The following is a 13608-nucleotide window of genomic DNA, read 5'->3' as shown; positions in this document are numbered from 1 at the left end:
ATTAGGGCCTGTTTTCCTTCCTCCATCCAGATGGCCACTCGCTGGCGCATGGCCAGCCCTGGGCTGCTTGAAGCACCTGTCAGATGGAGCAGGGTCAAGGTATCTGCCAGATTCCATTCTGAGGTCCTTTCTGGCCTGGAGTCCAACCTGACCCAGCGGGAGGAGAGGTCGCTGTTGGAGGTGCGTGCCCACGCACGAACACCCTCCTTGCCCTGGGCTTGGAGGAAGCCTGGCAGAGCTCAGAGCTCCAAGGCAAGGGCAGGCCCAGACCTTCGCAGCCCCGATGCAGCTGAGGGCCCTTGAGTGAGCTTTGCCACCAGTGCAGGCTGCGAGGGAAAACAAGGCAGGGGTGAGAAGGGAGGCTCCGGGCTGCAGGTTGCCCTACTGTGCAGGCACAAACACACAGGCACACCCAGCACAAGCACATGCTTGCCCCCAAGACATACGCACCCCCCACTTTCTCTGCTCAGACAACGCATGTACACTCCGCTGCCCACTTGTGCCTCCCAGGAAAGCATCTCTCCTTTCTGTCCCAGGTGGGAGGTTTCCCACCCTCCAGAGCAGAGGGAGGACAGGGGTCAGCTCCAAGGGCACTCACAGCTTTGTCTGGTTTTGGAATGCATCTCTTCTCCGTGTTAGGAAAAGAAGTCCTGGGGTCCTGAGGAAAGGGATGAAGAGGGCCCATTCCCCAAAACGGAGGGAGGCCTTCAGGAAGGCACGCTGAGGTGACTGGCCGTAAATGGTGTGGCCCCAGCATCTGGAGGAGATTGGAACCAGATGTTGTGGGATGGAGGAGGGGAGAGCATGGGGCAGAATGGCAGCTCTTGTAGGCAGGGAGCTGGGTTAGGGGCCCTGGGGAGAACATCTGGCTACCCTCTTCCCCTGCTCTCCAAGTCAAGCTCTACTATTTTTGCAAAACTGGAGCAGCAAATCTTTTCACGGATTCCAGAATCAGCTTTGTGCGTACGGACAGTCAAGTACAGGGTGTGACTTGGGAGGGGCCCAGAAAGGCTACCAGCTGGCCAGAAATGTGTTCCTTGCTTCCCACAAAACCCTCCTTGCTGTGGGTTAAGCAGTGCCCCCTGGCAGGAGTAGCCAGTGCTGAGCCGGAAACCAGTGTGCCCAGAGGTTTCCTTACCACCCAGGAATAGTGCAGCACAGGAGAGAAAACTGTCTCATAGGGGAAAGAAAGTAGGTCCCTTATTAAGAGTCTGCTATTTGATGGGCACAGTGACCGGCTGTCCTCAAAGGTCAACTCATTCCTTCTCCACAACCATGCTAGATGTTGTTGTCATCCCAGGCTTACAGATGGAGAACCTGAGGCTCAGAGAGGGTAATTTATCCAGAGTTACACAGCCACCCAACAATACAGCTAGGGTTCAAAGTGTTCTATGTCTGCTGTCAAGCTTGTGATCCTGTGGTATAAGAAAAGGGGGAAAGGGGACTAAAGAGAGCTGGGTATCCACCTTTACTTTCGGGTTTGGCAGTTGAGCTGACATTGGGGCCTTCAAGCTGAAACCTCTCCCAAGGGTGTTGGTCACTCCAGCGGCCTGGTTCCCTCAACCCTGGCTGCCCTGGAGCTCAGATGTTGGGGTTTCTTGTTTGCTTATGGCTGTGGGAATATGCTTATACTTATGGGACTAGGTGAACGTTTTGGGAAGCAGAGGCTCAGGGAGGTGACACCTGGCCAGCATCATAGAGCTCAGTGACAGAGCTAGGTCCCCTGACTGCTAAGGACTAGCAAGGTGCTCTGGAGAGTGGAGTCCAGAAACTCTGGGCTGTGCTTGTCTCAGCCTCATTCCAAGTTGGGAGCCCAGAGTTGGGGTGGTTCTAGGCCAGCTCTGCCACAGCTGGGCAGGCACTTGGCCAGAGGACCTTGGCAGACCTCGGGAGCTGGGAGCTGGGTGGAGGAGTCTCCATGCCTTCCTCAGCTGTGGTATCACCTGCCTTGCACTGGAGTTGGCCTGGTCCAGAGCCCTGAAGCAGCCAGAAGGTAAGAGTGGGTTGGCCTGGACAGCACGGTGACTTCCCAGAATCTAAAATGTATTTCCCACCCCCGCCCCAGGAGAGCCCTGTTCCATACCCTCCAACCCCTCTTCGCCCACCGTTTTGTTTTCCTCTGGTACTTTCTGGCCTTGTTGTACCTTGTCCTCCTCCTCTTTCTCACTGTCCTCCCTCTCCTCCTGCCTCCCCACCATGTATGCTGTTGGCTGCCTGCTGCCTGACTAGGGGTAGCCTGTCCTCCTGCTTCCTGACTGAAGTGCTATGAAGACCTGATCAGTGGTTGTGAAGATTTGCATCCGCTCCACAGGATGGCTCGGGAGTCCCCATGCTGCTCTTGACCTACATAAAAGCCTCCTCGGAGTGTCAACCTGGGTCTCCCAGACACTCTGTGCCTTTTACTGCTGACACCCAATTTACCCTGCTGGGCCCACCCTGGACCTGAGAGGTCGCAGACTCTGAAGATGGGCCAGGGAGGCCAGGAGACTCATTCCTGAATCCCCAGAGTCTGGGTCTGCATAAACGATGGAGTCTTGGGACGTGTGCTTGGGGAGGCTATGTGGGCTGGTCCCCGGCCTCCTCCAGCTGCAGTGTTGCTGTTCAAAGGGACCCTATTGGGGTGAAAGAGCAGGTACTTTGTGGGCTGGAGCCCATTGGTTTGGACAGGGTTCTGTTCTTGGATATTTCAGGTCTGTGCCAGTCAAGCTGGGACCGTGGTCCTTAGAGCCTTGGAAGGACCCGAATAATTGATATGGAGATCTTGTAGCTATTGACTACAAATTCTGCCATGCAGGAGCCAATGCCAAGTTGACCTGGAGGAGAGAAGGCTGGCTTCCTGGAAGAAAAGGGCCCCTCCTGCACTTCCTGATCTCCATGACTGCTTTCTGCTTAAAGAGCAGATACATAGGAACCAGTACAGCATCTGGCACACCTGTCCCTGCAGGAGGGAGGAGCTTGGGGCTGGTGAAGCACTCACGGTCCACTGAAGGTTCTCAGGGAGCCAGGGTTTGGGCAGGCTGCCCGGCTTGCTCCAGAATCAAGGCATGATTACATGACGTTGTCAAAGTCAAATTACTGGTTAAAAACCTGTATATCTTCATGGCTTACCAGCCTAGGCATAAGAGCATCCCCTCTGGTCCTCTACCTTCTCTCTGTACTCTCCCTGTGACCTGCAGGGAGAGGAAGGGGAGGGAGATCCTCCTTGGAAGCAAGGGAACAGGGCGTGGCTCTCTCCTCTTCCCCAGGAGGCACAGGTCTGGGCCTCACTGCTGGCTGGGAAGGGAGGGTGGGGGCAATGGCAGGACCAAGGAGTCTGGACAGTCTTGAGTCACCTGGGGAGAGGGGCTGGGAGTTGGAATGTTTGCTCAATGGCTGCCTAGCAAGCATCTGGCTCCTGTTCCCCCAGGAGTGGACCTGCAGGCCAGCACTCAGGGTCTGGTGTCAGGAGGGCAGGCGTTGGGGTTGGCAAGTGGACCTGTGCTGGCTGATGCTCGTTTTCTGGCTCCTGCTGGGCTCCCCAGCCAGACATGCTCACAGCCCACTCACTTCTTCCCCAGATGAAGAGACAGAAAAGCCAGATGGACAGACACATCCCAAACCCTTTATATACCTCCTCTCTCCCTCCCCCGAAACAGACTCATTATAGCATGCTCTACCCTCCTTTCCATAAGCAGTGTGTATGGGTGGGGTGCAGCTCACCAGCAAATTGCCATGTACATCCATGTGGTGTGTGTGTGTGTGCATGTGTGTGTGTGCATGTGTGTGTGTGCACGCGCACGCATGTGCACCCAAGTGTGAGATCGCACCTGCAGGGGTCCTAGAATTGTGGGAGGGAAGGGCAGCCAGCAAAGGCAGGTGTCCTGGCCACACGCCAGCCTCAGACACCCAGCAAGCCTGCACATCTGGAAGGAGCCACCCAGCCCCCACATCCCAGACATCTGGCACAGGACATTCATTGGCTGTAACACTTTCAGTTTATTGGCTGGGGTGCCCCGGTATGGCTGACCAGCCAGTGGGCCTGAGAGAAGCCCTGTCTTGCTTCTCCACGCCCCCTCCTCTCATCTCCCACAGTGGCTCCTGGGGAACACGCACCAACACCCCAGCCCCAGAACAGAAGTCGGGGTCATCATACGGAGGCTGGAGAAGGGGTAGGAAAGGTACATTACAATGAAGATTACGGGCCACTGGCTATACACAATACAGTGTGTACAGACGGTGGGGAAGGTGGCAGGGTGCTGCTGACACCTGCCACCAGGCAGGATTCCCCAGGGAGGATTGGTCACTTCAAGTGTCTCAGGGAAAGCTCCAGCTCCCTGACCCTGGCCCCTCACCCTGAGGGGATCTCGGGGATGTGGCTTAGGAGGAGTCCGACTCCCCTACCTCGGAGGACAGCCTCCCCTTGCGCACCAGCCCTGCAGGTCCTGGTGTCTGGGGGTGAGGGATGGTGTGTCACCTTCTGCCCGCCACCTCCACTGCCCAGTCTAGGTGACCGAGGGAAGCAGGGCACCATCCCCGTCCCTGTGCGGGGCAGGGTCACTTCCTGCTGTGGAGTGTGTCCTGGAACTTGGTGCTCGTGTAGCGCAGGTGGAAGCCTTTTTTGGTGATGGTGTCGTCTGAGTGGAATTTCACCAGGACAGAATCCCCGGCCGAGTACACCTCCTCAGGGGGCTGCAGGAGAAAGAGACAGGAAAGAGGAGGAGGGCGAGGGGCTGGCACTTCTCTCTTCCCTGCTCAAGAACACAGCTCTAGCAAAGCAGGAGGCTCCTTGGTGTTCACCAGATCCCCCAACCCCTTGAAGCAGAGTTCAAGCCTTGGGAGTCTAACAGGCAGCTGGGGGCAGCTCTGTTCAGAGTCAGCTTCCGTTTTAAGTCCAGCCGTGCGGGCCAGCCACCCTTTTCCATCGGCCTCATGTCCCTTTGCTGCACACAGCAGGGAAAGCTCTGCACTCTCCAAGGGTAGCTGGGTTGTGGGGGAAAACACCGAGAGGATGAGTGTGAACGTGTGCAGGGCAGGGGTCACTGAGTGGGCAGCCTTTGTGCTGGCCCACTGGACTCTCGGAGAACACAGAGCAGCACCTCTCTCTGTAGGAAGTGCAGGAAAAGCTGCAGGGAGAGGCTGCTCCCCACCCTCAAATCTGGACCCTGACGTTCCCACCCCATTCCTGTGCCTGTCCTGACTCTGGTCATCGTCTGCCGGGTGATGCCCTTCTTAGGTGGCTTTACAAGGCCACAGTGATGCCTTGGTTCTTCAGACACAGAAGGAATCTCTCCTGAGGGCCTTGGGGACACTTCCAGCAACTGTGCAGCAACTGTGTCTGCGGTCCCAGCCTAGGGGAGGTCCCTGGACAGAGGCCCCTAGAGACATTCCATCTGGCACATGACTCCGATTAAGGGGCAGAGTGAGGATGGGGCACTGGCGTGGTAGCTAAGGAGTGGCAGAGCATCTGGGCAGGCAGGCGAGGGGGCTGGACGTGCTTCCCACTGCCCACTCCACACTGGCCCAGCTGGTCATACAAGACTGAAGCTCTGCTCCCAATAGGAGGCTCAGCCAATGCAGGGCCCAGCAGCTGCCACTACTCCTGGAAGGTTTAACCCCTCCTGGGGCACCAGGCTGCGCTGGAGCTGCCATGACAGAGGTGGAGGCAGGAAGTACATCGGGGTATGCATGTGAGCTGTGTGTGTGTATTTGAAAGGGCATCTGTGTGCAGAGAGGGGGTCACAGCATAGAATTCAAATAGAGAGAGAAGGGGGACTACAAGGCCTCAGTACAGGGAACAAAACCATGGGCTAGCCCACAGCCTTGGTAAAAAGCCCATTAAGCTGTGTGCCCGCCGCCTGCTGGGACAGCAGCAACAGTGGCTTCAGGACAAGCTGGCCTCTCGTAAAGGGGAGAAGTTGGCAGAGAAGGAGCCGAGAGCATTTTGTGTCCCAGCCAGGATTGGTGAGAGCAGCTCAGCTCAGGCCCCAACCTCTGCCCCCCACTCCAGGCCCTGGCAGTAGCCTTGGGACGGGGCTGAGGGCTGAGGGAGACAGGTAAACTCTATTCCTCTTCTCAGATGCAAGCTTCTCTGCAGGTCCAACCCAGCTGGTTCTGAGCAGACCCAGGTACCCCTGTGCCATAGAACAGATGCTGGCTTCCTGGCTGGGGCTGGCCCAGCACAGTGTGGCCCCTCCAAGGGACCCACTAGACCAGATGTCCCTGCTGCAGCAGAGAACCAGGTATGTGCTGCATTTGGCCTCCCACCCAAGGCTTCAAGGGCCCCTAGGTCTCGGGATTGGGGTGAGAAGTGAAGGGTAACAGGACCATGGGGCCTGGAGGGTGCTTACCCCTGAGCCGCAGTAGCGCCCCAGCCTGGGGGCTGTGCTGTCGTAGCCGTCGAAGAGCTCCATGTAGTCGTAGCCGCAGTCAGTCTCCTCCTCCACCTCAAAGGTCTGGAACACGAGCTCCACACCGTAGCCCTCCTCGGCCACAATGACCCACTCACAGTCCACGCCCCCAGGGTAGTTGTTGTCACCGAACTGGGCATGGGAGTAAAGGTCCTTGGTCTTCACGTCTGCCCGCACCTGGCCTCCACACTCTGCAGAGGATGACAAGATGGGCCACCACCCCTGAGCACGGCAGTGTGCCAGGCACTGTGCCACGCCACGCTGAACCCTCACGGTGAGTCGGATCTGAGGACACAGGCCACATGGCCGGTGACAGCCCAGGGCTTGGCTAGAGAAGTCCCTGGTGCACCACCTCTGGACAGACACTGAGGAGGAGCCAGGATGCTCCAGGGTGAGGCGCCCCGAGTGAAGGGAAGTCTTATTTTGTCAAAAAATGACATTGCTAATTTGCTCCAGATGAGGACTGCCATGGAAGAATGTGGCCTAGTGTCCCCAGAGCTTCCATTTTCAAGAGGGAAGCTGTGTTTTATATGAAAACTCCTGAGTTTTCAGTGTTGGCTCAAGTGTTTAAAAAACACTGAGGTCTGCGGGCCAGATGGATATTTGGCCTCTGGTTTGTGACTTCGTGCTGGACAGTGCAAATGACAGCACATAAGATAGGGTCATCAGCAGCCACTGTCTTCCCGATGCCCTCTGGCCCCTCTCCTCTGCCCTGTGTTCAGTCTCCCTAAGGAGGTGGGGAGAAGATGGGTGGAGATTGCATCAGGACAGAGTTAAAGGGGAGGAGGAGAGGCTGTGGACCCATCAGCTCTGGGACCCGTGGCAGGTGGCTCAGGATCCAGCAGGAGACTGGAGCTGGTGGCTGAAACCTTGGCTGAATTCCAGTCTCTCAGGACAAGGCTCCAGCCTCTCTCTGTGGCCATGTGATTCCACTGCACTGGTGTCCTCGAAGACCCATGTCTCCAGCCAACTAAGTGACTCACTGTCACTTGTGTATGCGCTGAGCTGTGCTGGGGCTTGGTCTCCTCCTCCACTAAGAATGATGCCACCAGCCAGCCCCTTCTCTCAAGGCTGGCGGGGGGCACCTTATCATCCTTAATGGGGTGTTTGGTCTCAGGCTGTGAAGGTCTGCGGCCTTATCTCCTGCAGGACCGGGCTCGTGCCATGCCTTGATCTTGTAGAGTGGGGAGAAAAGTCAGGGGTGGCTGGCTAAGCAAATGAATACAGAGAAAGCCTCTCAAGGGCTGGGGTCTTGTCTGCTAGGCACATTTTTGTGACCTGCACTCAGAAAGCTGCCTTGTACATAGAACACGTTAATAAATATCTGCACTGTAAGTGAACCAGGGCAGTTTAGGGGCTGGGATGTGGGTGGACAGAAGCACTGACACGTATGCTGCCATGGGGACTTTGGGGGATGCCCTCCCCATTCATCCCTAAGTTCCCCCCCAAGGCATCACCGCAGCCCCATCCCCACTGCATTTTTCTAGTGCTAGGGATCAAGCCCAGGGCCCTGTGTATGGTAGACAAGCACTCTCCTACTAAGCTACAGCCCCGGCACTGTTTTCTGCCCTAACGGTGACCTTCCCTGCCCGCCCAGTGCTGACTGCTGCCCCAGCCCAGCCGTCAGAACACACTGTCTTGCTAGCAGGAGCCACAGGGCTGTGTCTATCAGCCTCTCCTGGCTCTCCATGAGCCCCACCCCTGCCCTAGGCCTGGCTTCAAGACCAGGACCAGAGATGCCTCCAGAGCAAGGAACAGCATGGGGACGGTGTGCTGGGCTGAGGTGGGCTCACCTGTGGAGTGCGAGGCCTGGAAGCCCTTCCTCTGCACTGAGTTGTCAGAGTAGAAGCGCAGGAACATGCGGCTGCCTGTGGCCAGGACAGGCTCAGGCTTCTTGCTGCCACAGAAGCGACCGAGGACGGGAGCCTTGGCGTCACGCCCATCGAATACCTCCAGGTGGTCGTAGGCACACTCAGGCTGAGACTCGATGTCCATCTCCACGAATGTCTGCAGGGAGAGAGGAAGGAGCGCAGATTACATGCAGCTGGGTGGGATCGGGGGCCTCAGGCCTCTAGACCCCAGCTCATGTGCGGGAGCGGTGGGTGGCAGCAGGGTCAGCCCCCAAGTATTCTGGGAAAGGAAGCCTCCGTCCAGACCGACAACTAGTCCTCAGACGCATGGCAGGCCCGTGGGCTCAGCCAGGCCACCCTGTCTGTAGCTAGCACCTGTGCCAGCTAGGCTTTGGGTGACAAAATAGCAGCCACGTGGCCTGGAGATGTGGTGGGACCCAAGTGGGCTGGCGGGCAGTCGCCTTACCAGCTTGACCCGGTGCCCAGGGGTGCTGGAGATGGCCCAGGTGCATTCCTTCTTGCTGGGATATTTGTCAGGCCAATTGGGGCTGGTGACAGTGCCGCTGGTGGATGTCACCTTGTGGTCACAGCCGGCTGTGGAAATATGAGTGACAGAAAGGATTGGCAGGGACCCCGTTTTCCCAGGCCTCCCGTGAGGAAGGCTCTTCCTGTCTCTTGTTCCCCACTTATGAAATGGACTGAAGGCCTCTGCCCCATTCCCTTTCCACTCAGTTACCCACATGGCGGGGGAGCTGACCACCTGCTCTTACAGAAGCCCTGAGAGAGCCCCGTGGGCGACATCCTCGGAAGCAGTCCTGCCCCTGCCCTGCGCCTCTGGTGGCTCTGGCCACACTACGTCTGCCTGGGAACCCTCACACCAGGAATGTCCCACACACACGCTCTCAAGCTCCCCAGCCATGAACCTTTGTGCACCCTGACACTGTCACTCACTGGCTCCTGCAGCCTCCACAGCCATGAGGGACTTTGGCTCCTGACTCAGCCTACCCACCTTCCTCCATCCCAGCCACATCCTGGGTGGTGTCAACATGCGGGAGGCTGGCCCACCCCCACAAGCTCTCTGTCCCCTGACTCCTCAGCTCTGTGGCTCCTTATCTTTCTTCTGTACAACTTCAACACGTTTTTTGTTTGTTTGTTTGTTTGTTTGTTTTTGGTACCAGGGATCGAACTCGGAACCTTGTGCTTGCTAGGCAGGCAGTGGCACCACTGAGCTAAATTCCCAGCCCAGTTTTTTTTTAGACAAGGTCCCCCTATGACGTGCAGGCTGAACTTGAACTCACTATGCAGTTCAGGCTAGCCTTGAACTTGCAGGATCCTCCTGCCTCAGCCTCTCAAGTGCTAGAATTACAGGCGTGTGCCACCATGTCTGGCTTCACCCCAGGCTTTGCCACCAACACATCACTCTGTGCAGCCACCTTCCACATCCCCAGTGTGCCCAGGTTCCCTTTTTCTTAACAATGGTTACTCCATTTTAAGGAGACCTCTGCAGTCTTGTTCTTTCTGTTTTCCCCCGGGATGGATGTCCCTCCATATCCTCAGCAGATTTGTTCCTGGACCTCAGGAGGATTCCAGAGCCTTGGATTCTCAAATCCTCTACATAAAATGGAATAGTACTTGCACAGAGCCTACACATATTCTCTTGTCTACCTTAAATGGCCTCTGGATTACTTGCATAACACCTAGCACAATGTAAATGCTATATAAATAGTCATTACACTGTGTTGTTTAGGGAATCTTGAAAAGAAAAAGTCTGTACATTTTCTGCACAGACACAACCACTGTAGGCCTAACCATATTTCCAATCTGAGGGTGGCTGGACCCATAGGGACAGAACCCACGGACCCAGAGGGCCAAGTGTTCCTTCCAGGCAGACTTACTGACTTCCCTCTTCAGCTGGGTAATGCTGCTGATCACCCAACTGCTTGGTGACATCTCTGTCCCTTGGCTCCCCATCACACTGTCCTTCAGCCTTAGGAATCCCCATCTCTCCAGGGCCTGCAAGTCACCAGACACTCTTTGGATCTGTCCTTTGCTAGCTCCATCTTTCCGTTCCTCAATAGCTGTCCCCATCCTTCAGCCCTCCCTCCCCTAAGCCTGTCTTAACTCAGCTGTGGCCTGCCTCTCCTCAGACGACTTCCCTGCCTCAAGTCTCTCCTATCCTATGGCCTTACAGAAGGTGTCCTCCTCCCTTTATGGACATATTGTCCCTCTGGGGGCTGCCCACAACCAAGGAACCCTCACACCACAAAGGATGCGCCGTCCCTTTCCCAGCCCTGAGCCCACAAACCTCAGCACACCCTGAAGTAGTTCTCCCCTGAGCCTCCTCCTCCGGCTATGGTCCGTCCTACCTCCTGCCCTTCCCAGCCAACCTTCCGGAAAGAGGCTGTCACCACATTCTCACTATTTATATCTCCTCAATACACAGCAGTGGGACTTGCACCTGTGAACAGTGTGGCCTCCCAAACGCAAATTCAAAAGCCAACGATCACTATTCAGGACTGCGCACTCCGGCAGGGCCCTCTGACAGTTAACAGGCAGCCACTGCACCAAGGAGCTGGAGGAAAAAGACGGGCGGGATGCAAGCCATACAGCTGGGCCTAGAGTCAGAGATTCCCGGAGCACACGTACAGCCACGAGGGCTCAGAGCAGGCCATCTCAGGTCCCTGTGGAGGCCACTCAGGCTCCCGTCTCCCCTGCTGAACCATGAGCTGTTTCCATTACCCAGATGCAGTTTCATGTGGTCACTCTGCCCACCCCACTCTGGTCTCCGTGTTCTCTATTTCCCTTTACACACACCCAGGTCTCTCCTCAGCAGAAACACATCACCTCCTCTCTACTGCCCTACAGAACTGCACAGTGCTGGATCCTCCAGAGAAGTCAGGCGATCTGTTATTAGCCTACATTGGAGTGAGAGACCATGAGTGCTTCTCAAGGGTCCAGGAGAAGAGCAGACGACCAGGCCTCCTTCCTCAGATGTTCACACCCTCTCCTGGCTGTCTTGCTGCTGCTCTTTACCAAAACCCTCCTTTCCGTTGAGACCTCCCTTTCCAGAGGTGGGGTACAGTAATGACAGCATCAGAGCAAGACTGCCTCTAGCTAAAAGCTGTGGGAACTCTGGAGCTGCATGCTTGGGAAGCCTGTTCAGAGGCATCTGTGTTCTTAACCACTATCTTCTCTGGCCTGTGGCTCCAAGTAACACGGTTTAAAGGAGCACTAACTCCCAGAAGAGCCTCAGAATGGGGCCCTGGGCAGCTGTGAGCTCCTCTCTGACTTGGCCGGAGTCTGGGGTGCAGGTGTGAAGAGAATGAAGCCCCACCGGGGTCCCTGGCCCTGTGAGCACAGACCAAGCTATTCACGTCCCAAAGCTCACCCAGGACAGGAGGCCCTCCCTGCAAGCTCTGCCCCCAGCCCGCCATCAGCCCTGGTCTCCGTGCAGCCTTTACCTTCCTTGCAGTCATGTTTGTTGTCGTGGAGGACGAAGCCACTGCGGCACTGACACTCATAGCTGCCGAAAGTGTTGACACAGTCCTGCTGGCAGCCACCGTTGTCCTTGGAGCACTCGTCCTTGTCTGCAGAGGACAACAAGGGCGGGACGTCTGCGTGGGCTCTGTGCAGGCCTCAGGGCCACTGGCCCCAGGGGAAGTGGGAGGCCCAGCTGGGCTTCTTCCTATGGGCAGAGGGCAGGAGCCAGCGACAGCCAGGGGGCCGGGTGGGGAGTGGGAGTCAAGGCGATGACAGGGTCCCGGGCGCTGCGTCAAGCGGAGCCAGCTGAGAGGAGCCCAGCTGTGGGGAGAGAAGGTAGAAGTGGTGGAGGGAGGGCGGGGGTCTGGAGCTGACCAGCACAGGGACCTGTACCATTACCTGCTTACTGGACAGACGGACAAGTGGAAAAACAGACACACGGACAAGCAGACTGCAAGACAAAGGAGCAGGACGCAGGGGTCCCTCTTTACTTCACAACAGGAAATGTCACAGACACCATCAAAATGGGGAGGGGGAGTTGCCCCTGTCGGCTGAGGGGGACAGGGGAGGAGAGGAGAGCACCAGTTCTGTGCGGCCAGAGGAGGGGCCGGCCCGGCAGAGCGGAGGTGGGGGCAGGTAGGCTCTGAAGGCCCCAGCCCACTCGTCCGAGGTGAGCTTCCTGAGTAACGGAGGGTCTGGGGGGCCCGGTAGGCCTCACTGGGGGGTCCGGTTTCTTTTCTGCACCCGGTATCTGAGCTGCTGGGGGTGTCCCCGAGGGGGCTGCAGAGCTGGCCTTTTTTCTGAAACGAGAGAGAGAGAAGGAGAAAAGGGACCGAGGGGTGGGGGTGGAGGGCAGGGACCAGGGAGGGAAAACAGTAAAAACCAGACCCAGGGCCTGAGGCAGGGGCAGGGCGGGAGGGCGGGCGGCCACACATGCAGGACAGCCATGTCCAGCAGCCAGTCACGGAGGGCCGGGTTAGCAGGTGGGAGGAGGCACAGCGACAGGGGACGGAGACCGAGCCTGCTGAGGGAGGAGGCCTGGAGGGACAGCGCGGCCTGAGGTGCGCACACTGAGGACAGAGAAACAGGGAGTCGCTGGCAGAGAGAGCAATGTGTGCAGAGGGCTGGCTGAGAACTCTGCTTGTACCCCACGGCGGCAGCTGCGTGGAGTGTGTGAGACACAGACACACGCACTCACACAAACGTGCACAGGCAGACTCCCGCACAGTCCCGACAGGCACAGACTGTGGTCCAGACCTGGTGACAGAGAAACACATACAGCACAAACACACAGCCAGACACACATCGACAATGCGCCATGCAGACGCAGACTAGAGACATAGTCACGCGTGCGCACCAACACCCGTCCAACCTGTGCCCACGTGCACTAGGCGACACATGAGACCTACTCCCACACACATGTAGGGACATGCACACAGGCAGAAACAGAGGCAGGCACAGATGCACACAGTAATGAGCCAGATGTGGACACAAACGAACATGCACAACACGCACAGATGCCCAGGCTCCCCAGCAGCTCACTCACATGGAGCTGCTCACATGCTGGCCGACCCACACACACACACACACACACACAGGCATGTGCAAAGAAACACGAAGAGAGACATGGTCACGGCATGTATAAGCCACAGCCACCTATTCTCAGGTCCACCCATGGTCACTCTGGGGATGTGTGCCTGGCACGGCACAGAGGCAGGCATTCAGGGGAAAGTGTGAGGATCCCAATGGATACCTAGAATCTCAGGCATGAATCCCAAGGCAGAAAAATGCGTGCTGAGGGCCAGGGATTTAGCTCAGTGGTTCTGCCCCCGCCTTGCAAGCGCAGGGATCGAGTTCGATCCCTGGTACCAAAAAAAAAAAAAAAAACCCAC

The 13608-nt window shown here is 57.1% G+C and overlaps 1 protein-coding gene across 3 annotated transcripts in view; it reads right to left on the bottom strand.

Moving 5' to 3' along the window:
• Positions 1 to 3955: 3955 nt before the first annotated feature.
• Bmp1 (bone morphogenetic protein 1) overlaps positions 3956 to 13608 on the bottom strand; it is a 40274-nt gene continuing 30621 nt past the window's right edge. For 2 of the 3 annotated variants that reach the window (XM_033765475.1, XM_033765476.1), the window contains 5 exons: positions 11698 to 11823; positions 8703 to 8830; positions 8180 to 8393; positions 6327 to 6577; positions 3956 to 4668 (listed from right to left, as the gene is read on the bottom strand). In XM_033765475.1, coding sequence (XP_033621366.1) covers positions 4534 to 4668; positions 6327 to 6577; positions 8180 to 8393; positions 8703 to 8830; positions 11698 to 11823 — 854 coding nt within the window. In that variant the 3' untranslated portion in view covers positions 3956 to 4533. Of the gene's footprint in view, positions 4669 to 6326; positions 6578 to 8179; positions 8394 to 8702; positions 8831 to 11697; positions 12517 to 13608 lie in introns of those variants that run through there. The other variant, XM_033765477.1, reaches the window with a different exon arrangement.

Source organism: Fukomys damarensis, unplaced genomic scaffold (assembly GCF_012274545.1).
Source record: "Fukomys damarensis isolate Sample0158 unplaced genomic scaffold, DMR_v1.0_HiC HiC_scaffold_18, whole genome shotgun sequence".
NCBI lineage: Eukaryota > Metazoa > Chordata > Mammalia > Rodentia > Bathyergidae > Fukomys > Fukomys damarensis.
The sequence above is the reverse complement of the archived record's forward strand: the minus strand, read 5'-3'. Positions and strand labels throughout refer to the sequence as shown.